Source organism: Pelobates fuscus, chromosome 13 (genome assembly GCF_036172605.1).
Source record: "Pelobates fuscus isolate aPelFus1 chromosome 13, aPelFus1.pri, whole genome shotgun sequence".
In the NCBI taxonomy this organism is placed as follows: Eukaryota; Metazoa; Chordata; class Amphibia; order Anura; family Pelobatidae; genus Pelobates; species Pelobates fuscus.
This window is the reverse complement of record NC_086329.1, coordinates 21,292,952-21,319,666: the sequence shown is the minus strand read 5'-3', so window position 1 is coordinate 21,319,666 and position 26,715 is coordinate 21,292,952. Positions and strand designations below refer to the sequence as shown.

Below are 26,715 nucleotides of genomic sequence, written 5' to 3'. Positions count from 1 at the left end.
TCAGACATTTGTCATCATTTGTATTTGTAAATCGCATGTGTAAATAATTGCGATAGCGTTATGTAGAAATTATGTGCCTGAAATAAACAAATATATTGTACGCACAATTTGCATATTACATGTTTCTTTATCAATGTAATCTCTGTCAGCAGGTCCAATCTATCATAATTTCAATAAATAAATGTATGTTAAAAATTAAATAATATTAAAATGGGAAGAATTAATTCCCTTTCATAAAACATAAATTGTGCCAGAAGCTAGAGGCGCCATCATGTGGTCAGAAAACAGGATGACATGTTATAAAAAGTATTTGAATGCAATGTGAGACTGAACTGTGTTTCTGATGTAATGCACTTTTGCCGCCTGTAAATAAAATCCCCCTCATATAACTCTTCCTATTGCCCCATATAATTTCTTCCAATACTTACGGCTGCTCAGCCCTACTGGAAAGAAGCAGTGGATTAATACTACAACAGGATGTGGGCCCTAAAAACAGCATTTGTCCAGATGTAAGCTACAGAAAGAAAAAACATCGTTTGGGTTGGCCCTGCAGAAGAGTGTATCCAGTTGGCCCTCCAGAACGATGTGTCTGGGTGCGAGGAGAACAAAAGAACGATGTGTCCAGACTAGGGGTCAGCTCTGCAGAAAGACACGTGCAAGGGGTGGCCCTACGGAAGGCTATATTTGGGAGGGTTAGTCTTGCAGAAGGGTGTACTGATGGGCTGGACCTGCAAAGGGCTGTGTTGGCCCTGCAAATGGGAGTGCCTTGGGGGGGGGGGGGGGGGGTAAACTTATGAAAGACATATCTGGGGATTGGCCCTGCAGAACAGGGGGCCTGTAAGGTCAGCCCTGCAAAGGGTCGTGTCCAGGTTGGCAGTGCAGGTGTGGACATGTTCAGGTGTGAACTAACCCTGCAGAAAGACATGTCTGGGTCAGTCCTATGATAGGAAGTATCCATTGTCAGTCTTTCAGGAAGCAGGAATTCAGGGTCAGCCTGCAAGACGAAGTAGTAGAATGTTTGTTCAGAAGAAGGAGCAACTGGCTCTCTGCTTGAGAAGACGACAACCTCTGCAGAGGATTATTAAGGCCAGCTCGGGTTTTAACAGTGCTGATGCATAGAAACCCAGTCCAGTATAGGATGCAACCAGCGCCCCACACGGGAAGATCGCACACGCAGAAAGAGTTCATATAAGTAAAGTTGTCCCAAATAGAAGGATTCTGATATTGAGATGTGAGCATAGGACCAGACGGAGACAGCATGTTCCTTGCGGTACCTGAGGAAGAGAGATTTATTACACAGCATGAAATTCAGTTTGCATATAAAAATATTCATTTTTATGATGAGAACACGGAATAAACTTAAAAGTTCAGGTGACATGTTTTCTTTTGCCTTCTTTCTCTTTTTTCCCCCTCCCAGTTTGGTTAAGTTAAGTGAAGTTTTTTTTTATATATATCCATTATAACCCAGGAGCCCAAACTCACAGAGCTTAGTCATTGGTCAAGTCTTAAAGAAATGATGATGCTTCTATATAATGGAACCCTGTGACAACTTTGTTTCATGCTAGTGGTTATAGTGTTTTGAGTCCCCTGGTATGGTCCTTCCATTCAATGAAAAATCATTTTTAACAACTTAACGCTAAATGGGAGTCCCTAACAGCCCGGGGTGCTGTAGGTGACCAGGCACCCTCATTGACTGTTAAGCTGCTTAATATGGTTAAATGCGGAAAGAAGGGATAGAGTGCCAGGGAATTACAAACACTGGCAATTCTACCAGGCTCACAACAGTTATTCTTGAGACTTGGCCCTGGAGTTCTGCTTGTTAAGGGGGTGTCCTGATCGGGTTGTGGGCTCCCACTGCAAAATGCATTTAGTATTTTGCCAATTTGGAAATTTACTAAATAACAATTACATTTCCATCAGGTGCAGCTTGAGAGAGAGCAATAATGCAGAGCGCAGATTGTGCTGCTCTCCTTCCCAAGTCTTCTCGTAAAGTCTTGGAGCGGAAGCAGCCCATGAACACACGGTACATAGAAACTCATAGTTTGCTGTTTCTGCTTTCAGCAGAGACTCATTGAGGAGACTGGACAGGGGGACAGCATGGCAGCAATGGAGCAGCATGACTTTCTATCTCCTCTCCCTCATTCTGCATGTGAGATAGAGGGAGAGGTTTTCTGCCTGCTGGCCATGGAGTTGTTAATCAGCCAGTGTCCACCTTTACTTCCCACCTTCTGCACAGAGCACAATTATATTTTATTGTTATTGTGTGCCTGCATGTGAATGTGTGTGCATGTCTGCATTGCTTTGAGTGCCTGTTAGTGTGTATCTACATATGCCTTTCTCCGAGTAGAAACCGGAGACAGAGATTGGGTAGCCTGTAACGGTATACACATTTCTGTTTATGCTTGTATCTGTGTTCCTGTATGTTTACTTGTGTCTCTGTGCCCTTCTTTGTATGCCTGTGTCTGTGGTTATTGTCTGTGTATACATGTATGTGCTTGTCAGTGTGTAGCTGCTTGGGGTGTGGGGGGGGGGGGGGGGGGTGCCAGTGTCTGTTTTATACTTATAATTCTATGTTAATATTATTAATATTACACACAGAACCCCCACACACAATCACACTGAGGAACCCATTGTGCGATCACACTAAGCCAGCCCCAAACATTCACACAATAACATTTAACCAACTCAACACATAAGTTGGCAGTGCAGAAGGGTTTGGCGGGGGGGAGGTCACTATCCACATCCCATTCAGGTCTATATCTTAGTGGATAGCGAGGATGGGCAATGAAGAGGCCCTTCTTTATATTTGCACCATGGAGCAGTTTTTTCTTAGTGCAGCCCCTGACTCCAGGCACAATAAGCAATACAATTAGATGAAATGGTTATAGTGCCTAGTGTGTCCCTTTAAGGTCAATTTCTCTAAACAAAACAATTCAAAAAGTTCACTACTATGTGAGAGTAAAGGTTGTCATTGGTGTATCCTCATCTGATGATTTTCTGGTCACTGGCCATAATTTGAATTACAGCTACATTTGAATTGGCTAAAAGCACTAACCAACAAAGTAGAATACAGTTTTAATTTGAAACTGGCATTAGCTGTTTCTATTGTCTCCGTCTTCAACATTTTACTAAATGCAGTTTTAACAGCAGTAAAATCAGATCAAATCAGATCTAAGGAACCCTCCACCCCCATCTATAATATGCGTTGGGATTTAGTCTCTAAACACCAAATTGTGATGAATTGAAAACCAAATTTTAAAATTTAAGGTAACGTAACCAAGCTGTGACTATCGTATTAGTATTTCGTTTTCAATTCACCAGTTCAATGTTACGAGAAGTAACCCCAAGCTTTTTAAAATACAAACAATGTCTCCAACTGCAAGACAATTTATGTTACTGGATTGCTACTCCTTCAAGGTAGGTAGACATTTTCAAGCATGAATTGGACAACAAAGAAGTTTGATCAATATAAGGTTTATGCCAACACCTGTAAATAAAATCCTTTATGTTCGAGGTTCTGCATTGTTCTATTTTGCTGCAGATTCAAGGCCTGACTCAGTGCACAGCTTTCGGAAGGAATGCATGCTCAGAATATCTGTTTCAGGGTCCCTAACTCCGTCACATGTGTCAGTAAGTGGCCTCTCTGGAAGCTTGGAGACTAGTGGCAGACTGAAACAGAATGACAGCCTTGAATGGGTTTTGCTTATGAACAAAAAACTGTGTAGACACCCTACAAATCAGCAGAAGGAATATCACATTAAGAACGAAGTAGCTGGGTAATATGTAGACATATTTACATGTGGAAAGGAAGAGAGAGAACTTGGGCAGTCCTATTCACAGCAGATCGGTCTATCTAAATGTAGTTGCTGGGACTGATAGCTCAGAAGAGGCATTGCTGGCATGACTATTTCCTGCTTGACATTTTTTATTTATTTATTTCTTTATTACTGCCTCGCTCCAACACATGACATGTCGAAGATAAAACTATGTAACTTTATGAATGTATAACAATAGAGGCTAAGGGTAGTTTGGCTTGACCTTTTTTTTAACGGCCCAGTTATGAAGATGTAGGAAACCCGTAGAGGTTATGGTAGGAGGGGTCTCTCTATCATTAAGAGAACAGACTTGACAATCTACTCTCTGATTGTAGGAAACATTTTGCTGTCTCCTGAGAGCTCAGATATATCATGTTGGTACCATTGCACTATACAGTGGATAGAGTGTTGAGTAGACAGATTATTGTGAGGGCAATGAGCTTTTACTGCTATCAGCAGTAAAAAGCTAAATTAGGAATGGGCTGAAAACATCACAAGCCGATGAATAAAACAATGTTAAAATAGAAGGAATGTGTGCAGTAATATGCAAATACACATGCCCACCTACAGCAGTTGAGTGTTGGTATGTTTCCCAAAATCAATAACGATGTAAGACAGCAATCAAAGACTGAGAAAGTTAGGGTGATCTTATTATCGAAGAGGCAGCAAAGGTGACTCTGGCTGCTAGTTGAAACTTTTTGCCAAACTACTCAAATGTGGTACTCAAATCCATACATTAAAATTTAGTTGTTATGGTGCTTAGAATATCCTTTTAATTATACTACTGTATTGTTCTGAATCCCACATACAGCGCAATATTATCCCATGCTTTGTATTATGACCTTTGTCAGCATGCATATGTGGTGAAACAACGAGGGTCTACTACTAATTGACGGTCACCCAGTTCATAGGAGGTCCTGTGTCCCTCTTTTGTTTAACGAGAAGATACCCTTCTGGGACTTTTCAAAATATATTAGGATCTTTGTGCAGCATCACATGGTCCAGGTAAACCTTGATAGAATACTGACCTGGCAATAGCTCGAACACAGCAGCGAGACATGCTGAGGAATGAGCTGGAGCTGGCACTGGTCTGCAACGTGGTCTCAATCCCACGGAGGAGGTCATTAGTTTTGAGGAGAAGGAGCATTTGGCGTGGGACTTGAGAAAGGAGCTGACTGATCTGAGGGAGGTAGGTGGCCGCATTATTGCGAATCTCTAGAGCCTACAAAAAAACAAAAAACGAGTTCAGAAGACAGAGCACAATACGTTGCTGTTCATGAGCTCAAACTTATTATTGTCACAATGGGGAGCGATAAAAAAAAAAAAAAAAAAGAACATGTTAGGAAAAAGAAGAAAGAAAATCTGCGGAAATCATACAGAGAATTTAATGGAAAAACAAATCCACTGAGAGGGGCAGGCGAGTGACAAAGGAAAAATCAGGGGTGACAGAAAGTGATTGCAGAGGAGCTACAAAAGAGAATCGGTGAGAGAGAGAGGCAAAAGAGAACTGGAGTATCAAATTAGAGAAGACGGGGGAGAGGCACAAAAGAACAGAAGATAACAAAATAGAGGCAAAACTGAGGTGGAAAAATGCATGTATAAAAATATCATGTATAAATGTATCATACATTAACACACACACACACACACACACACACAAACACATCTATGGAAATACAAATAAGTAGGCCAACATATATAAATACACATGTATGCAAACACAAACATTAATAAGTATGTATAATAACATACACATAAATACATATACCCATGTAAAATAGTGTTAATACACACATATTCGGGCTCCAAAAAAGGTTATGTTATCCAGAAGCTCCTGAATTAGATGCCTGTTGTACACTGAACAAGGAACTCTAATTACAGACACAGCTAATTACACCTTATCTAAAGCAGGATGATCCGAAGCCAGCTGCAGACATGTTGTATGACAGTTAAACAAACAAAGGGGGACACAATCTGTGAGTATGTAGTGATGAGATTTAAGTTTTTAGCTGTCTTAGGTTAAGTCAAGTCTATGTGCCCTCCCAATACACTTTATAACAGTCGCAAATACACGCATTTTATTTATAACATGTGTGAAAACTTATGTATGGGTGTAATATGAGTATGTATTTACACATATACAGTTAATTAGCTTGGCATTCATATACAATTAGCCACACTCAGTCCATTAGCCACTAATTTTCACAAATACATAACAAGTCCAGGATACTACTGATGTCACCTCCGGTATCCATCAAGATGTTGGGGTCATGGCAGAACCAGGTAAGGGGTGATACTGCTTCCCTTGAGAAATGCCTCACCTCTTCTGCCTAAACATTGGGGGGTCTTTGTGGCCTTTATACTGTCCTGGTAGGCTATTGTACATTTAGTGCTATGCTTTGTCAGTAGTTATGTCCCGAACGGTTCGCTGGCAAATAGTTCCCGGCGAACATAGCGTGTTCGTGTTCGCCACGGACGGCGAACATATGCGATGTTCGGTCCGCCCCCTATTTGTCATCATTGAGTAAACTTTCACCCTGTACCTCACAGTCAGCAGACACATTCCAGCCAATCAGCAGCAGACCCTCACTCCCAGACCCTCCCACCTCCTAGACAGCATACAATTTAGATTAATTCTGAAGCTGCATTCTTTTTTTGTGTGTGTTTGTGTTTATTATACATTATCCCCCATAGCCAGTAACCTGTGTTTATTATACATTATCCCCCATAGCCAGTAACCTGTGTTTATTATACATTATCCCCCATAGCCAGTAACCTGTGTTTAATATACATTATCCCCCATAGCCAGTAACCAGCTTTATTATACACTATCCTCCCATAGCCAGTAACCTGTGTTTATTATACATTATCCCCCGCATAGCCAGTAACCTGTGCTTATTATACATTATCCTCCCATAGCCAGTAACCTGTGTTTATTATACATTATCCTCCCATAGCCAGTAACCTGTGTTTATTATACATTATCCCTCCCATAGCCAGTAACCTGTGTTTATTATACATTATCCCCCCATAGCCAGTAACCTGTGTTTATTATACATTATCCCCCATAGCCAGTAACCTGTGTTTATTATACATTATCCCCCATAGCCAGTAACCTGTGTTTAATATACATTATCCCCCATAGCCAGTAACCAGCTTTATTATACACTATCCTCCCATAGCCAGTAACCTGTGTTTATTATACATTATCCCCCCCATAGCCAGTAACCTGTGTTTATTATACATTATCCTCCCATAGCCAGTAACCTGTGTTTATTATACATTATCCTCCCATAGCCAGTAACCTGTGTTTATTATACATTATCCCTCCCATAGCCAGTAACCTGTGTTTATTATACATTATCCCCCATAGTCATTTATCGTTGGACCCAGGGCCGGCGCGTCCATAAGGCGGCACAAGCGACCGCCTTAGGGCGCACGGGCTCTGGGGGTGCAATATTTCAGTGGCCGGCAGGAGGGAAGCTGTATAAAATATGACTTTGTGTATTTTAAAGTGTTTTTATGCTCACCATGTGCATAATGGCGATTTGCCTTTGTCCTGGGAGATAATTGAATTACTTCTCAATTATCTCCAGGGCAGAGGAGAGGAAGCCAGGATGCATTGTGGGAAAGTATTGTGACTGTATGTCCTAAATTGATACCTGTCTGTCTTTTGTTACAGTCTCCCATTTGGTCTTCTATGGGAGTGTCCACCAAGTGGGAGACCTGCATAAATACTGGGCGGGTAGCCCATAATAAATCAGACCACTGCTTGACCCTCATCCCGGAGCCTTGTCTCGTCTTTGGGGGGTTCACTGTATGCTGATAGAAACTGATTGCCAGGAGTGTAAGCCGCTTGGGAGCTTTTCCTGTTCGTCTGCTAGCAGCTATTCGTGAGGTTCCAGTTCGGGAGTTTGGAGTGCTACCTTATTCCTTTGTATGCAGTTCGGGAGTTTGGTGCATTCACTTGTATTCAATTCGGGAGTTTGGTGTTTTACTGAAGCTGCCTTTATATCTGAAAGGGGAATATCGCCTAAACGGATTTTAACCCCATGTCTGCTGAAACGGTCCGCTACAGTGATCATGATTTTTAGCGATATCCAATATTTTTAAGGTGGTCCCAGTGCCACCACTCATATCTGGTGTCACAATAGCTTGCATTTAAAAAAAAAAAAAAAAACTTTTTTGACTGTGAAATAATAGCAGTCAGTTTCCTTCACACGTGCGCGTTTCAGGGCCTGCCAGGGCACAGTGTCACCCCAGTGCAACTCATATCTGGTGTAACAGTAGTGTACATTTAAAAAAAAATAAAAAATACAGGGAGCTTGTTGTCACCTTTCGGGGACCCTTGGTGTTGTACGTGGCTGGGTGGAGGAAGAGACCTTCAATGACATCAGTGAGGACAAGGAACGGGACATGGCTAGCTTGGTATCCAACCTTGTGCAAATGGGGAGTTTGCGGTTGTGCAAATGGACTGTTTGCGGTGCGTTAAACGGGGAGTTTGGTCTGTCACTGTGAAGCGCGCGTAACCCTTACACTACCTGATCGATACAACATCATACCTGATGTTTTAAAGCACGTTATTCCAAACAATTTAGGAATGTTAGGTGATTTATGCCCTTTATGGATTAAAACCAGACTCTGCATCAACTATGTAATTTTCCATGGGAGTTTTGCCATGGATCCCCCTCCGGCATGCCACAGTCCAGGTGTTAGTCCCCTTGAAACAACTTTTCCATCACTATTGTGGCCAGAAAGAGTCCCTGTGGGTTTTAAAATTCGCCTGCCTATTGAAGTCTATGGCGGTTCGCTGGGTTCGCCCGTTCGCGAACATTTGTTGAAGTTCGCGTTCGTGGTTCGCGAATGGAAAATTTCATGTTCGCGACATCACTATTTGTCAGCTTAAATGTAATCTCTTGCACTGTTTTTTTTGTTTGTATTTTCCGTCTGATTTTGTTTGCCTTGTATATAGATTATCCATAATCCATACTCCACAGCATGGTGAGGTGAGATAGGAGACTGATACAGTACAGGTGCAGTTGAAAGAAGGATTAGCTGAGAAAGAAAGGGCGTATGATATAGGAGAGGTAAATGTAAAAATAGGGATGAGACAGGAGAAACAGAGGTGAAAGGAAAATTGGTGAGACTGGATGGATAAGAATCAGATGGCAGAAGATATATAAATATGGAAATTTTGTTTCAGGTTTAACCTATTGATCACACTGGCCTTATTTTTGGAAATGTGTGGCTGATTTTGTAGCAAGTAGCATTATAAAGGCCTCTTTTAAATTATCCAAACATGTGTGAGAACTGCCAGTGCTCAAACAATGCTCCCCAAATAATATCCCCATAAATGACTGCCCTGACCTTCTCCATTCTAGAATGTAACAGCAGTAACTTAATATCTAATTATTGATTCCCACTATGCTGGAACATTGTGCTTTAGTCAAACATAAATCTGCATATTCACACCTTAGCATAAACATTCACTTTAAAGTACCACACACAAGAAGCATTCGCATGATCAAAGTGAGAATTCTGAACAGTGTCATGATCACCCACTGGTTCCCTCAATGCATGGACCATGTGCGTGCCACTTACCTCCTCTTTAGTCACAGAACTTTGTTTTATCCCTCTGTTCACAGAGTTCCAGGAACGGGCAGTTAGCACGCAAGCAAAAAGGGGGTACAGTTCTCCAGCTCCCAAGCGCTGACTGTATTTGCGCACTCCCTCCATATTAACATCAATCAGCGCTTGCCACAGGTGGCAGTAATCCAATCTGAATGACTCCGTCAGTGTCTGTGTGAAATATATGGAGAGGTGTGAAAGGTGGGTCCTACAGACTATGTACAATATACTGAGATGATGAGACGACCTGTAGGTAAGCCCTGAAAACAGTTTGTCCTCTCTACCATTTTACCTGGTATAATCCATGATCCAAGAGAATGATCTCGGGACTATTTGTTTCTAGGTTCTTTCGAACCAGCACATTGCCGGGATGAGGGTCACAATGAACAAATCCATGGACAAAAATCATCTCACTGTATAGTTTTCCCAGAGCCTGAGAAACCTGAGGATGATAAGAGAGGAGAACTTTAAACTGAAGTGAATCCCATACGCTGTATCCCTTACATACTTACTCCGTTTACACCTTTATCCAAATACCATATGCCAAAATGTGTCCTTCCCTAAAAGAGGGTATTAACTCTGCACCTTGTATCGTTCAGGTATGTACCACAAACATGAAAGCAGTGAGAGAGGTAAGTGCACATGGTCCTTTCACAAATGCCATAATAAGACATATATTAGCATGGGGCTCTGAAAAAAAAGTTGGTGTATTCACAGTACACTTTGAAGAGATTCCGTTTGCATTGTACAGAAACAGCAGAATCCCCCCTCTTTGTAGGGATGTTATCCCTTAAATCTTGTCATTCTGGGCACTTGTGCTGTTAATCTTAGTGAAGGCAATTAGGATCCTGGGCTTTTGATGGGGTATCCTGTCCTTGGAATTATCCCTTTCCCTTTGGACCTTCATTCTAGACACCTCACTGTGTCCACATGCATTGCCCAAGATATTCCCTACTGTGCCCGCTGCACCCAACATATTGTTGATTTATTGAACAATGAAACAAAATACAAACACACAGTGCAATTTGTTTAAAATAATGTTGAGAATAACAGGTTGAAACAACACTCACATTACAAAGAGCCACACTAGGCTTTGTATAGAGTTAGACTGACTTCATACAAACAATTGCCCAAGTTATGTCATAACATTATTACATATATTTAAACATTGTTGCTAATACAGCTAAAAACTGGGGAATACCAGTAGCTAGCAAGAAAATAACTTGTGTGTCTTGATCTGTATTTTACTGAAAAAGCAACAGTCCTCCTACATGTAGCACTCCCCCAATTTTACGGTTTAAATCCTATAAAGCTGGGTAATGGATGCTCAGAGTCATAGCTCAGAGTATGGGGAATCCTGTAGCGATCTTCTTTCTGTGATTTTTGTGTGTCTGTCCCCTCTGTTCCCCTAATGTCTCTATGGCAATGACAATGACAATATCATCTATTTTCTTTTTTTTAAATGACATGGTATTCACATACGTAGTTCCAATAAGTCCTTTTTTCACTTATTCACCACATTTTGTATATAATAAATGCTATTATCGGGGTGATCTTAGAGCAGAATCTAAAGGCATACTGCCAGCAGAGATCAGGGTATGCTATGCCACTGCCCAGTGGCATTCTCGAGGTCTATTCAAATGACAGCCAGTGTCAGTTCTCACCATTTCTCTAAGAGAGGGACAACTGCAAGCTAGTTGTGCATAACAATTTATTACATCTTGAATCAGAGACCAGTGTTCTATTGGTGGCAATCCAGGCTCGGGAAACAGCTAGTGAACATGTGCCGGCAGTGGGTTTTATAACGATAAACAGTTTAACATTGATAGGTTTTAAAGAGTTAACTAGTTTACAATTTATAGTGCTAACGATTTGTAATAATTATTACTTTAAGGTAAAAAAAAAAAAAAAAAAAAAAAAAAAATATTCCAACCAATTTATTTTTTTGTCTTGACTTTGCAGTTTAGTTTCAGAATTCATTTCATAACGTTAACAGATATTGATTTACAGGAATACTGGATTTTTCAGTAATAAACAGGCCAAAATTCACAGGGTTAGTATTTTTTGAAGTGGTAACCAGTTGCGGTTAGGGTTAACAGATTTCGAAGTGATAACTGATAACATGAAACAGCCCCCTCCGGTGGTTGCTGTCAGTCACACAAAGGATGTAAAGCTTTGTTAGTGCGGTGTTAAACCCTCACATTAACCATGTCATTCTATTAATTACAGCTTTGAGAACACAAACTCGGCAGGGGGTGTCCCAATGACATCAGGAGACTCCCCTTCTGTCACAAGCATGATACAGACTGATTAACCCCCTGCCTACCACAGCCATAGTAGTGTGTTGTTCTCACCTGATTCACATCGATTTTATTCTTTTCCATGTAATCCTTGTTATTTACCTGCCCCCCTTCTACATATTCCATCACTAAGACCTTTTCCGTGCTTAGGTCCCAGTGAATTTTTGGTATCTGAAACAAGCAAATAACACATTAAGATGAACCTGTGCAAGAGGTGGTAAGCGGTAACGATTGTGCAGAACACAATAGGGTTATTTTATTGCAATCCAAATGGTACTTAGAATTCTCAAATTAACAGCTACCATCCAAATGTAACCAAAAATTGAAACCTGGATTTAATTTATTAAAAGATTATTCCCAAGTGTGTGTATTCAAATCTAGGTAAGTCACATAGGCACAAAAAAATAGAATTGGCCCACTGGTTGCCCAAGCAGTCATCAAGAAGAGACTTAAATAAAACAAGTGAATACGAAGCAACTCACTGTGGGGGATAAAGGACTCCGGTATACCCTGTTATTTAGCAGGGAGCCTGGTAGTGTGCGGGTAAATTTAATAGCGTGGGTGGGCTTGTGTGTGCCCACCCTCTGCTCCAACTAAACACATGTGCATCCAACCCCCCAATCACGCAGACTGCCACTGTGCCACTGACACGATAACAATATAACAATAAAACACAGGCTCCCTCTCAAGTGCAGGGGTTTCTGCCCCCCTCTGTACCAAGTACATATAAAATCACCACCAGTAAACTGCCTAAGCTTCGCTCATTAGATGTCTAGTAAATAGAATAAATCATTACTTCTCCATTGGCTCAATATGGGGGGTTTAAAACCTTTCCACAAAAAAATAAAACCCCAAAATAAAGCTTTAAAACAGAAAAAATATTGTACTTAGAAATGAATGGATGTCAAAGTATACGCAAATGATATAGGCATCAATTAAAAATAATAATTTAAATCCAACAGGCATGTTTAAATTGATATAATTGATGTAATCTTGACTTACTCACTCTGAGAAATGGGAACGCTCGAACCATTGCGGCCATTCGCTCGGCATTGTGCCCTTCATTTAAGAAGTTCAGCTCCAGAGGAAGGTTTTTCTTTGCTTCATCCACAAGCCACATGAACTCAAACTGTGGGAAAACCACCTTCACAACACGCAACAGAACCTGAGCAAGACAAAAAGAAAATTCAGACACGGCATGGGCCAGACAGAGAGTGAGAGTGGGGGGCATACTTGGCACGCATAAAGGGCACAGGACAGACAGGATGCACAGAGAAGTTATGTGGCAGAAAATGCATATAGAGCAGCATAGAAAGAAAACATAGACAGAAACCTCAGGGAGCACGCAGGACAAATAGGATTGACAGACACACACAGGGCAAAAACGGCCATCATGCTGGGTGCAAGGCAGATAGAACACACAGACGAGTAGAGGAGCACACCAGTTGGGTAAATAAAACACGAGGCACATAGGATGTGCCGACAGAGCAGTGGGCCATAAACACTGGCACAAAGAGCGCTAGCTCAACAGAACATGCGGACAAGTCATGCAGACACTGTATGGAGCAGACAGAACACAGATAGATAATAGACAGAGAGAACTGAAAAATTAGAACCTGCAGACAAAACATTGAACAAACAGGACACAGAGTAAGAGACAGGAGACAGGAGAGCTAAGCAAGATAGATGGGTAACCTAGAAACCCATAATATTTCAATATCTATGGATGTGAACACTAACCTCCATGAGAAAAATGTCCTTTTTGCTCTGCGACTGCACCTTTGGGTGCTGCACTTTAACAGCAACTGTTCTTCCATCCCGCAGCACAGCCCGATGCACCTGCGCCAGGGACGCTGCACCTAATGGGGTCTCATCAAAATGGAGGAAAAGGTGGGACGACTGGGGGAATTTAAACTCATATTAGCTGCATAGAAAGTAATCACCACACACCATTTAGTACGTTTAACAAACCTTTATTTTGTAAATGCTGTTAGTGACCATATTGCTGAATATGGTTTACAATTCTAATTTGCCATCAGTAATCCCCATTCCTTCTCAACATTTCAGTTCACCTTGCCTTGCTCATTTTAGAAAACATTAGTACATAAGAATAATATGTAATATGGGCACAAACACAGAAATAATACTACTTTTAATTTGAGAAAATGTAATCATTCACCTTCTCTAGAAATTACACCACTGAATATAACAATATAAATTATCTAATAACGTTGGGCAAACTTTTTCTTTTTTTTCATGTGATGCTAAACTAATGCTTTAGCAATTACAGTAATAACCTAGTTCAGTCCAAGAAATACCTGGGTACACGTTGCATTGGAGGAGGAAAAACTGAAAAACTGGGGAAGATTCGACAAGTAATTTTTTTCTCTTTAAAAGGTTTGCATTGATCAAATTGTTATAAAAATGGTTTAAAAAGCGTCTGCTTTTCCTCTGTTTTATCATAAATATCCATTTAAAAAATGATTGCCAAATTTATAGTGAAAAAAAAAAAAGAGAAGTGCAGCAGTATGCTTTTATTGATCAATCTGGTGCATTGCTATAAAAAAAAATCAAAAAAATCGCACACTTTGCAATATCTGACACATTTCATAAATTTACTCAAAAAAAAAAGGGCAAAACCGTTTGAGATGGTTTGATAACATCCCTATTTTGTCTGTCTGTCCTCTTTTTTTTCTATTCTTTAGTTATGTTAACTAGTAGGTGCAAAAGGCAGATGTTCTAACAATGCTTGGTGAGGAGCCAAGATGTGTACATTCCTTTCTAGGCTATAGGTAAACACAGCAGTGCTTCAAATAAACATTTAACCCCTTAACACCGCAGCCAAATGTACAAGTTGTGAACGAAACAAAACGTAAACAAAACCTGGCATTTGCGCTATATGTCTGTCCAACCGTAATTCACCTCTTTCATATTAAATGCACCCCCCCTTATTATATATCATTTTATTCAGGGGAAACAGGGCTTTCATTTAATATCAAATATTTAGCTATGAAACATAATTTAATATGAAAAAAATGGGAGAAAATAAGATTTTTTTTTATTTTTTTCGTTCTTCATGACATTTTAACTGTCAATGTCATAATACTGTTTGCTTTTACTGCAATAAAATACACATATTTGTATTCAGCAAAGTCTCACGTGTAAAACAGTACCCCCTATGTACAGGTTTTATGGTGTTTTGGGAAGTTACAGGGTCAAATATAGCGTGTTACATTTGAAATTGAAATTCGCCAGATTGGTTACGTTGCCTTTGAGACTGTATAGTAGCCCAGGAAATAAATTTACACCCATAATGGCATACCATTTGCAATAGTAGACGACCCAAGGTATTGCAAATAAGCGATGTCCAGTCTTTTTTAGTAGCCATTTGGTCACAAACACTGGCCAAAGTTAGCGTTTGTATTTGTTTGTGTGTGAAAAATGCAAAAAACGCCAATTTTGGCCAGTGTTTGTGACTAAGTGGCTACTAAAAAAGACTGGACATACCCCATTTGCAATACCTTTGGTTGTCTACTATTGCAAATGGTATGCCATCATAGGGGTAATTTTAATTCTTGGGCTACCATAGGGTCATAAAGGCAACGTAAGCAATCTGGCGAATTTTAATGTGAAAAAAATTAAACACAAGCCTTATATTTGACGCTGTAATTTTTGAAAACACCATAAAACCTGTACATGAGGGGTACTGTTGTACTCAGGAGACTTCGCTGAACACAAATATTTGTGTTTCAAAACAGTAAAAAGTATTGCAGCAATAATATCGTCCCTGTAAGTGCTGTTTGTGCGTGAAAAATGCAAAAAACGTCACTTTTACTGGCGATATCATGGTTGTAATACATTTTACTGTTTTGAAACACTAATATTTGTGTTCAGCGAAGTCTCCCGAGTAAAACAGTACCCCCCCTGTACAGGTTTTATGGTGTCTTGGAAAGTTATAGGGTTAAATATAGTGCTAGCAAATTAAATTCCCTATACTTTCGGCATGGGTGGTCAGGCAGGTCCCGCTAATTGTAATTAATTAGGATACCTAATTATGTAAAATTATTACATAAATATATGTGTAGAATTAATATATGTATATATATACATATGTGTATATATACGTATATATATATATATTTTTTTTAATATTTTTATTTATATATAGGTATATATATAGTGATATATACGTATATATTTATGTATATAGATATATATATTATTTCGTTATAAGTGTATTTTGATATAAATATATATATATTAATATCAGAATACAGTTAGAACGAAATAAAACACATCTATATATTTTTTAATATTTTATTTTTAATTATTTTTTTTATTTAATTTTTTTACGTATTTACATATTATTTTTTTTATATTATTTATAAATATATATAACAATAATTATATATATATTTAATCAGTATCAGTCTACGTGTAATTTGATATTAATATATATATATAATTATATATATATTAATATTAAAATACACCTAGACAGTGTATGTGTGTGTATGTATATGTGTATATATATACTTAGATCATATATATATATAATATATATATATATGATCTAAGTATATAATTTATTTATTTTTACACTGTTTTAAAACATTTTTATTTGATTTTCAGCCAGCAGGGGGACCAACTGTCATTACAGTTGGTCCCCCTGCTGGCAATGCAGCAGTCAGCTATACCGGCCATGTGATTGTGAGGTCCTCGCAAGGACCTCACTCTCACATGGCCGGGAGGGCTCCTGGAGGGCGGACGTGCCACGGGGGGCTCCCTGGGAGTCCCCCGAACCGCGATCGCCGGCGTGGGACCACCAGCGACCGGGTAAGTTACTAAAAACCGGAGGGCGTACTATTACGTCCGGCGGCGTTTAGAGCCGCTTTTAAAAGGACGTAATAGTACGCCCTCCGGTCTTAAGGGGTTAAAGGGACATTATAGTCACCAAAATAACTTCAGCTTAATGAAGCAGTTTTGGTGTATAGATCATGTCCCTGCAGTCTCACTGCTCAATTCCCTGACATTTAGGAGTTAAATCACTTTGTTTATACATTCCATAGTCACCCCCGTCCCCCGCCCTCTGCTTGTGACTTGTACAACATTCCTAAACACTTCCTGTAAAAAGAGATCTAATGTTTACACTTCCTTAATTGCAAATTATTTTTAATGTAGAATTACTTATCTCGTGCTCTGTTAATAGCTTGCTAGGCCATGTAGGAGCCTCCTGTGTGCAATTAAAATTAATTTACAGATTAGGAGATAAAACATTTAAAATCAGTTACATATGACTGAAAAGTAAACCATTTTGTTTTCATGAAAGCTGTGTCACTCACAGCCATGGTAGGGGTGGTTAGGGCTACATGGGCAGAAACAATAGTGATTTATCTCCTAAATGGCAGATAATTGAGCGACAAACTATAGAGGCATGATCTATACACAAAAACTGCTCCATTAGCCCCTTAAGGACCAAACATCTGGAAAAAAAGGGAATCGTGACATGTCACACATGTCATGTGTCCTTCAGGGGTTAAGCTAAAGTTACTTTGGTGACCATAGTGTCCCTTTAACCTAATTTTTCAGATCTCACAACCATATATGTGTATAAGTAAAACTAATGTTAAAAATCATTGTTGATGTGTTTTTTTTCGTGGGAACGGGCAAAGGGATAGGAGAATTCCTACTTTTATATATCTGTCCTATTACCTGTCAAGATACCTGTGAGCTTCTCTCAGTCAAGCTACATGTAAGCCGGTCTATCTGACTCACTGTGAGTGTCTCTCTCATATCTGTCACATTCCATTTGAGTCTATCTCCACTTTCTGTGAATCCATTTCTGCATTTCTCACCTACTGTGCCTTATTTTCTTGATCTGCAGCACATCTCACATTAAACTTCCACTGAATGGGCTAATTTTACTGCTCTTTTGCCTTTAAATATGGAGTAATCAAGCTAATCTCATCCCTCTCCAGACTGCAATAAGTGAGGCAATAAATCTCATTGTGAATGTCTGCTGATATAAGTTTTATGGGGAGAGGGACATCAAATTATTAATATACAATGACCCTGTCCAGATGCTCCTATCAGATCCTGTGTATGGCTGATAAATGATTGCTTATAACAAACTTGTGCCTAGCATACAAACAGTCATCCATCACCACCTCCTCCCCCACTAATATGGGTGCAGACATCAGCAGGCATTCAATATCCACCTGTTAACCCTAAGCATCCCATGACAACGAAAATATAGACTATATTCTGATATCAATAATAGAGCTTCTTTACATAGTGCTATTACGACAAAAGCGCACCAATAAGTTGTGTTTTTAAAAAACAACACTATTACCAAAATCAATGGTAATACTTTTGATAACTTAGGAAATATTAAGAGCTGAAATGACCTTCAGGGCATTGCAATCAGTTTATAGTCCCAATGAGCTATATTCCCTGATTTTCAAATAGCCCAACCTGTTAAAGTGTATTACCTTTTCACCAAGCTCCTCCCTGACAACCTGTAGCACATCTATCAGTGGGGTGACGGGCGCTTGGCTGTGCAGGACACTCAGAGTACGAGTATATTCCGGGGGCAGCAGATATTCGAGTGCACCCAAGTGTTGCCCAACCTTGATGAATGTCCCACGGTTGGCACAGCACAAATCCAGCAAGCGCTGAGCTGATCGCATGTGAACCTGAAAATTAAAAATGGGTATACATTTTTAAAGTATGCAGTGATCATGCCACATTGAGATCAACATTGAATAAGCTAGAAATGCCTTAAAGGATTACTGTTTGCAAACATTAAATTACGGGCTTCTAGGAGTCTGACCCTGACTTGCAGTAATTATAAAGATAAACTGGACAGCCATACACTGGCAGATAGATTAGTGGCTGGGTTTAGATGGACATAAAGCCATGCCTGTAATGTACATTTGAAGGAGAACAGTTCATCATTTCTACCAAAGAAAAGCGAAACTCCACTAATCGCAGTGTCTCTACCTGTGATTTGATGTCTTCATATTTCTCTGGCCCTCCTGGGACATGTCGCAGGTGAGTGAGGTAGTCAATGCTAATAGCTGCTGTCTGAAAAAGGCGAACATGCGATTAATAGGACATCAAATATCTAGTAATATAAAAGGGAAATTCATCTATGCAAGGTACTCACCGTAAAAACTGCTCTTCCTATACGCACCACCCCAAAATCACTGGGGTCCAAGTACTGAGACCTGTGTAATAAAACCCCAGATGACAAGAGAGTGACGGAGGTAAGGGATGCAAGTCTGTAAAAGCCTCTCACCATTTTGCCTGCCCTGCAAAAAACAAATCCACAATATAATAACGCTGGTGTCCTCAAAACATTCCTTATATCACTAAATGACACGGCTCACCTCCTGTTGCTTACATCAGATCTCCCAAAATTTTAGGACGTGGCTGCTTTGATAAATTTTAGGTGCCTGACTAATAACGGTTTATGCAACTAAAATGTAATTTTAACAATGCATCTTATTTACATACACTAATTTCTAAACACATTTATTGTAGTTTAAAGTATCATTGTTTTGGAGCTCTGTTACACACTGAGATACAGCAACAATATGCAGCTCACAGAAAAGAGAAACATTAGGAGAAAAAAGGGACCTAGGAGGGCGTGGCCAAGCAGCGGAGCGGAATGGCGGCTTAAGTGCTGAGCTCCTCCAACCCTGAAATGTCGATCATGTAACTGCATCCATAGAGACACAAATGGGGAAGAACTCTAAGTCAGTGGGCACACCCAAACCATCGGGGTGCCGCCAGACCGTGCTTCACCTCTCCATGCAGCGGTACTTGGCCGCGCCGGCAGACCCAGCCTCCCAGGCGTCATCTGAGGCCTACCCACACTCAGAAGCCTTGACATTGAGCTAACCACCAGCGACACCGCCAACAGACTGGCTGGCCCTGCTAAAGGCACTCCCCACCCGGGTAGACCTCATTCAGGCGACCTCAGCACTCCATGCATCCTTCAGAGCAGATATTCAGATGATGCGGTCGGACCTGCAAGGAATGGCGGACCGCAAGGCCCAAATGGAGGCGGATCACGACGGCCTCCTGGCGGCCCAAACTGCAACTACCTCTACACTTGAACGCCAAACAGCACAGTTACAAGCTATGACATATCATATAAAGGACAATAGGGGCCGCAGGCAAAACCTGAGAGTCAGGGGCCTACCCGAAGGCGAAGAAATCCCCAATCAACTCAAAGGCCTACTTACTACAATCTTTAATGGCCTTCTAAACCTCCCCAGAGACACTCCTATCGAATTTGTCCGGGCTCACCAGGCAATAAGACCCAGGGGCCCACCTGATTCCCCTCCACAGTACGTGATATGCTGTCTGGCCCTATACTCTCTCAAGGAGGACATTTTACATGCGGCAGACAACAAGGGTGACATTAACCATGCGGGTCAACCCATTCAACTATTCCCGGACCTATACCAGGTCACGTTGGGCTACCGCAGAGCACTGAAACCCCTTACCTGTGCACTGGTTGCCGATACGGTATTACAAACAATACGCAGAGGTCCTCTCCCCCTGCCAGCTGGTCGCACTCAATTCACACCGAGATGGAACCTAATTTCCCCCACAGACCTTAGCGCCGAACCTCTCTCTGATACTCAAAGAGTGCAAGGATGCGGAGCAATGCGCGAATTACCGCCCGATATCACTGCTCAATTGCGATCTAAAACTATTCACCAAGATCCTTTCCCATAGACTACAGGCCTTCCTCTCGGACCTGGTCCATGGGGATCAGGGGGGGGGGGGATTTACCTCACAACGAGAGGCGCGGGACAACACGATCCGGGCGCTTGCCCTGACTTCTGACTACACTCCACAAAGATCTTAAGGAATGGACGAAGCTCTGCCTTTTATGGTTTGGCAGAGTTGGGGTGCTCAAAATGAACATCCTACCCAGAATCCTTCACCTTTTCCAAACTCACTATCCCGGAGGCCTCTCTCCGCTCCATGTCCCTTAGATTTATCTGGCATAAACTCAAAGCACGGATCAAGCATGATTTCCTCACTTTGCCGAAGGTAAAAGGGGGCTTAGCCTTGCCGGACTTTAGAATGTACTACAGAGCCACGCACATTCAGTGTATGAATGGACCAAACAGGGAGTATCCAAACTCTGGAAGAACGTAGAGTCGACACACATAGGCAGACCGATCTCCATCCTCCCCTTGCTAGACCACCAACAGGGCAGACAACTGGCTGCTCCACATCCCCTCATCAAAGCGACCATGCAGGTCTGGCACGTAATTGCCAAACCCCTGACACTCACCACTGCACTGTCTCCATTATTTCCCCTGGCCCACAATATGGCCTTCCCACCGGGAATGGAAGCAAGAACCCTAAAATGCCTACTACCCTGGATCTGCCATACCCTTGACAATGGGAGGGTCAGGCCCCTGGAGTCAATGGCACCAAATGCAAGGCCATCATTCATGATGCGCTTCCGTTATAAACAGCTAACTGAATTCGCACTATCACCCTGGTCAACTCCACCTCGAGACCACTCACAGACTTCAAGGCGCTCTGCATGGATCCCGACCCACTGGCAACGGGCCTGTTCACACTCTACGGCATGTTGAGCAGATTGCCAGCACCGAGCTTCATTTTCACCTGAACAATGGGCCAAAATATGTACTCTCACACTACACTGCGCACCATCTAGTGGGGTACAGGAAACGGCCTATAAAATGTTAGCCCTGTGGTACCGCAACACATCAATACCTATGACCCCGCCGCCGATGATACTTGCTGGAGGTGTGGCGGGAAACTAGGAACCTTCATCCACTTATGGTGGGAATGCCCTCTGATTAGACCTAAATGGGCGACCATCCACACACTCATCCAACGGTTTTCAGATGATCCGCCACCACTGACCCCTGTAGCATTTCTCATACACCACACCACAATGCGCAACTTGGTATACAAAAAATCCTTAACGTTGCCAAAAGCTTGATTCCTCTTTACTTGAAAAATCAGACAGCGCCTTCCCTGACCCTATGTTACCAGCGCGTGGAAGAGCTCAAGGTGCTGGATCAGCTCTCCCTACAGGTGTAGGGGAGATCCCAGATGTACATGACAATCTGGACACACTGGATCCTCTCCACCGAAAGATCCGACTTTCAAGCCCTTATCCACTAACCGAGTGACTACTACCACGACAGACATCAGGGAATACAGACAACAACGATAAACACTGGTAGACCCAGCCCCAACTCGTAGTCACAGACAGGGACAGACCATCTGACTGACCCAGACCACCCACAGGGAATGGGACAGACGGAGGGACAAACACTCCTCAAACTGGACGTCTCCCCACCCTACAGGACAAGGGTGTGGAAGGGAGAAGGAGGGGGAACACCACAATGTGAAGGAACACTGTATTGGCCAATCGGCCGCCTAAAATTGAGGTCACATGACGCTTGTACCACCGCTACCGAAGCAGCCTTTCCCAACTCCCACCCCGCCCTCACCCTGCGGAGCCACGTGTCTTGGCTATGCATGCCTAGAGTTCCGTGACACCCACCCTGTGAAGGAAAGTAATACCAACGGTGAGACATTAGAGCATAGACACCCCACCAGCCAACCACCAACAAGACGGGGAGGGTAGAGAGAAAACCCTGGCTAGCTGAGGCTGCAAATCCTTCAGCACCCCAGACAGCATTAGAGGCTATCCTTAGTAATGACCACACTATCCACGTACCTAGATCTGCCACCGAGCAAACTATGGAGCCTAAGGCTCAAGCTGTATTCCAGATAACTACGTGCTCCACACTACTTGCCTGCAGATCCAACAGCTTAGTTGTATATATGTTATGTCATAAGTACCTACGCGTACTACCGGAGTTGCTACCAACAATTTGAGGTATTGAGATAATGAAACTATGTATGACATGAAAATATGGGACCTGCGAGTCCTCAGCTGCTCAGGGCCTGCGACCCCACACAAACATATACCATGTTCTCACATGATATCGATCTTCATGTTTTGTTAGGGGCCTGCGAGCCCCATGTTGCTTTCACGTCAAAACTGCATATCAGGCACGAATGGCTGAACCAATAAAAATGTTATTTACAAAAAAAGGGACCTAGGGCCTAATATAGGGACTGTCCCTCCTAAATAGGGAGTTACGTTACGTACACTCCCAGTTACGTACACTCCATCACTTAACATCTTTCCCCAATTAATGAAAACCCATAACTGACTGACATCAGTTACTGACGCCATTTGTAAGGGGACATTGGACATTGCACAGTGCCAACACATTTGTACTAACTAGGACAACATCTTGAGTACAACAACTTCTTCTCTCCAGAAATGCAGGTTTTATTTTATATGAGCAGTTTCAGTCACAAGACCTTCCTTAGGATATTATGAATGGAATGTTGCCCAATGTTTTTTTTTATGTACTTGGTGCAGCACAAATATTAATTATATGTCTGGAAAAAAAAAAAAAGTTGGAGTTTTTGTATTATTTGGAGAATAGCTGAGGATCCCCCACTCTCTGCATATCAAGCCATATACCATCCTTTGAATGTCTATTTGAATGAAAGTTGTCATAAATATCTGAACTATCATGCTTGCATGAGAAAATTTGGATTGGTAGATTACACACATGCTCTCTGTCCCCCATGCTTCTCTATGAAAAGAATTGGAATGAACAAATGTCATCAGAACTTAATTGGAGGCAGAGTAGCTTGACAGAGAAGACTGTCCCAGTGTTAGAGTAAGGTAAGTTAAGTACCGGTAGTTTGTGCCAGTTACTGACACTATCTCAGAATGAAGCTCCCCCCTCAGATACTGACACTATCTCAGAATGAAGCTCCCCCCTCAGTTACTGACACTATCTCAGAATGAAGCTCCCCCCTCAGTTACTGACACTATCTCAGAATGAAGCTCCCCCCTCAGTTACTGACACTATCTCAGAATGAAGCTCCCCCCTCAGTTACTGACACTATCTCAGAATGAAGCTCCCCCCTCAGTTACTGACACTATCTCAGAATGAAGCTCCCCCCTCAGTTACTGACACTATCTCAGAATGAAGCTCCCCCCTCAGTTACTGACACTATCTCAGAATGAAGCTCCCCCCTCAGTTACTGACACTATCTCAGAATGAAGCTCCCCCCTCAGTTACTGACACTATCTCAGAATGAAGCTCCCCCCTCAGTTACTGACACTATCTCAGAATGAAGCTCCCCCCTCAGTTACTGACACTATCTCAGAATGAAGCTCCCCCCTCAGTTACTGACACTATCTCAGAATGAAGCTCCCCCCTCAGTTACTGACACTATCTCAGAATGAAGCTCCCCCCTCAGTTACTGACACTATCTCAGAATGAAGCTCCCCCCTCAGTTACTGACACTATCTCAGAATGAAGCTCCCCCCTCAGTTACTGACACTATCTCAGAATGAAGCTCCCCCCTCAGTTACTGACACTATCTCAGAATGAAGCTCCCCCCTCAGTTACTGACACTATCTCAGAATGAAGCTCCCCCCTCAGTTACTGACACTATCTCAGAATGAAGCTCCCCCCTCAGTTACTGACACTATCTCAGAATGAAGCTCCCCCCTCAGTTACTGACACTATCTCAGAATGAAGCTCCCCCCTCAGTTACTGACACTATCTCAGAATGAAGCTCCCCCCTCAGTTACTGACACTATCTCAGAATGAAGCTCCCCCCTCAGTTACTGACACTATCTCAGAATGAAGCTCCCCCCTCAGTTACTGACACTATCTCAGAATGAAGCTCCCCCCTCAGTTACTGACACTATCTCAGAATGAAGCTCCCCCCTCAGTTACTGACACTATCTCAGAATGAAGCTCCCCCCTCAGTTACTGACACTATCTCAGAATGAAGCTCCCCCCTCAGTTACTGACACTATCTCAGAATGAAGCTCCCCCCTCAGTTACTGACACTATCTCAGAATGAAGCTCCCCCCTCAGTTACTGACACTATCTCAGAATGAAGCTCCCCCCTCAGTTACTGACACTATCTCAGAATGAAGCTCCCCCCTCAGTTACTGACACTATCTCAGAATGAAGCTCCCCCCTCAGTTACTGACACTATCTCAGAATGAAGCTCCCCCCTCAGTTACTGACACTATCTCAGAATGAAGCTCCCCCCTCAGTTACTGACACTATCTCAGAATGAAGCTCCCCCCTCAGTTACTGACACTATCTCAGAATGAAGCTCCCCCCTCAGTTACTGACACTATCTCAGAATGAAGCTCCCCCCTCAGTTACTGACACTATCTCAGAATGAAGCTCCCCCCTCAGTTACTGACACTATCTCAGAATGAAGCTCCCCCCTCAGTTACTGACACTATCTCAGAATGAAGCTCCCCCCTCAGTTACTGACACTATCTCAGAATGAAGCTCCCCCCTCAGTTACTGACACTATCTCAGAATGAAGCTCCCCCCTCAGTTACTGACACTATCTCAGAATGAAGCTCCCCCCTCAGTTACTGACACTATCTCAGAATGAAGCTCCCCCCTCAGTTACTGACACTATCTCAGAATGAAGCTCCCCCCTCAGTTACTGACACTATCTCAGAATGAAGCTCCCCCCTCAGTTACTGACACTATCTCAGAATGAAGCTCCCCCCTCAGTTACTGACACTATCTCAGAATGAAGCTCCCCCCTCAGTTACTGACACTATCTCAGAATGAAGCTCCCCCCTCAGTTACTGACACTATCTCAGAATGAAGCTCCCCCCTCAGTTACTGACACTATCTCAGAATGAAGCTCCCCCCTCAGTTACTGACACTATCTCAGAATGAAGCTCCCCCCTCAGTTACTGACACTATCTCAGAATGAAGCTCCCCCTCAGTTACTGACACTATCTCAGAATGAAGCTCCCCCCTCAGTTACTGACACTATCTCAGAATGAAGCTCCCCCCTCAGTTACTGACACTATCTCAGAATGAAGCTCCCCCCTCAGTTACTGACACTATCTCAGAATGAAGCTCCCCCCTCAGTTACTGACACTATCTCAGAATGAAGCTCCCCCCTCAGTTACTGACACTATCTCAGAATGAAGCTCCCCCCTCAGTTACTGACACTATCTCAGAATGAAGCTCCCCCCTCAGTTACTGACACTATCTCAGAATGAAGCTCCCCCCTCAGTTACTGACACTATCTCAGAATGAAGCTCCCCCCTCAGTTACTGACACTATCTCAGAATGAAGCTCCCCCTCAGTTACTGACACTATCTCAGAATGAAGCTCCCCCCTCAGTTACTGACACTATCTCAGAATGAAGCTCCCCCCTCAGTTACTGACACTATCTCAGAATGAAGCTCCCCCCTCAGTTACTGACACTATCTCAGAATGAAGCTCCCCCCTCAGTTACTGACACTATCTCAGAATGAAGCTCCCCCCTCAGTTACTGACACTATCTCAGAATGAAGCTCCCCCCTCAGTTACTGACACTATCTCAGAATGAAGCTCCCCCCTCAGTTACTGACACTATCTCAGAATGAAGCTCCCCCCCTCTCAGTTACTGACACCATCTCAGAATTTTGACATGATATCAATCAGTGCCACAGTCTCACTGTTAGGGACACATTAATGAATGACTCCCCCCACCCCCCATTTATTGCTAATCACTAATGATTAGTTCCCAGACTGGCCTACAGCTTCTGTCTCCTCATCACTGACTGACACTGGCCCTTTAAATGGCACTGCTTCCACTTACCGGCTCCAGCATAATCACACACAAAGAATACTTTAACACGCGCCTAGTTTAATATAATATCCCCCTCTTTACAAAATACCCTTCCTACTCCTGGCACCTTCTGCCAACCCACACATTCATTCTGACCTCTGATTGGAGAGCTCCCCCGCGGCGACTCTTGGTACAATCCGGATAGCTGGGTGCAGGAAGGGAAATGTAGTCCTGGGCGGCTACAACTCCAGCCACTT

At 42.4% G+C, this 26,715-nt stretch overlaps 1 protein-coding gene across 2 annotated transcripts; it reads right to left on the bottom strand.

Annotated features, from left to right (window-relative positions):
- Positions 1–200: 200 nt before the first annotated feature.
- Positions 201–26,685, bottom strand: ADCK1 (aarF domain containing kinase 1). 2 transcript variants are annotated; one of them, XM_063439260.1, is made up of 11 exons: positions 26,615–26,685; positions 18,912–19,056; positions 18,746–18,829; positions 18,235–18,438; positions 13,484–13,642; positions 12,750–12,908; positions 11,798–11,914; positions 9,736–9,885; positions 9,417–9,614; positions 4,844–5,037; positions 201–1,274 (listed from the first exon to the last, which is right to left on the bottom strand). In XM_063439260.1, exons 2-11 carry the CDS (start codon positions 19,044–19,046, stop codon positions 1,100–1,102), a joined length of 1,575 nt encoding a protein of 524 aa, XP_063295330.1. In that variant the 5' UTR covers positions 19,047–19,056; positions 26,615–26,685; the 3' UTR covers positions 201–1,099. The 2 variants fall into 2 exon arrangements, with proteins under 2 accessions (XP_063295330.1, XP_063295331.1); XM_063439261.1 differs by lacking the exon at positions 26,615–26,685 and having other exon boundaries at positions 18,746–18,825; positions 18,912–18,946.
- Between the last annotated feature and the right edge of the window lie 30 nt (positions 26,686–26,715).

What these genes read in the sequence shown, in the direction of transcription:
- ADCK1 (XM_063439260.1), bottom strand. Translation starts at nt 19,046, where the DNA reads ATGGTGAGAGGCTTTTACAGACTTGCATCCCTTACCTCCGTCACTCTC. An exon ending in AGGACATTTTTCTCATGGAG is followed by an intron (nt 12,909 to 13,483) that starts GTTAGTGTTCAC and finishes TGTCTTGCTCAG; the next exon opens with GTTCTGTTGCGTGTTGTGAA. An exon ending in TGTGTTCGAGCTATTGCCAG is followed by an intron (nt 1,275 to 4,843) that starts GTCAGTATTCTA and finishes TCTCTTCCTCAG; the next exon opens with GTACCGCAAGGAACATGCTG.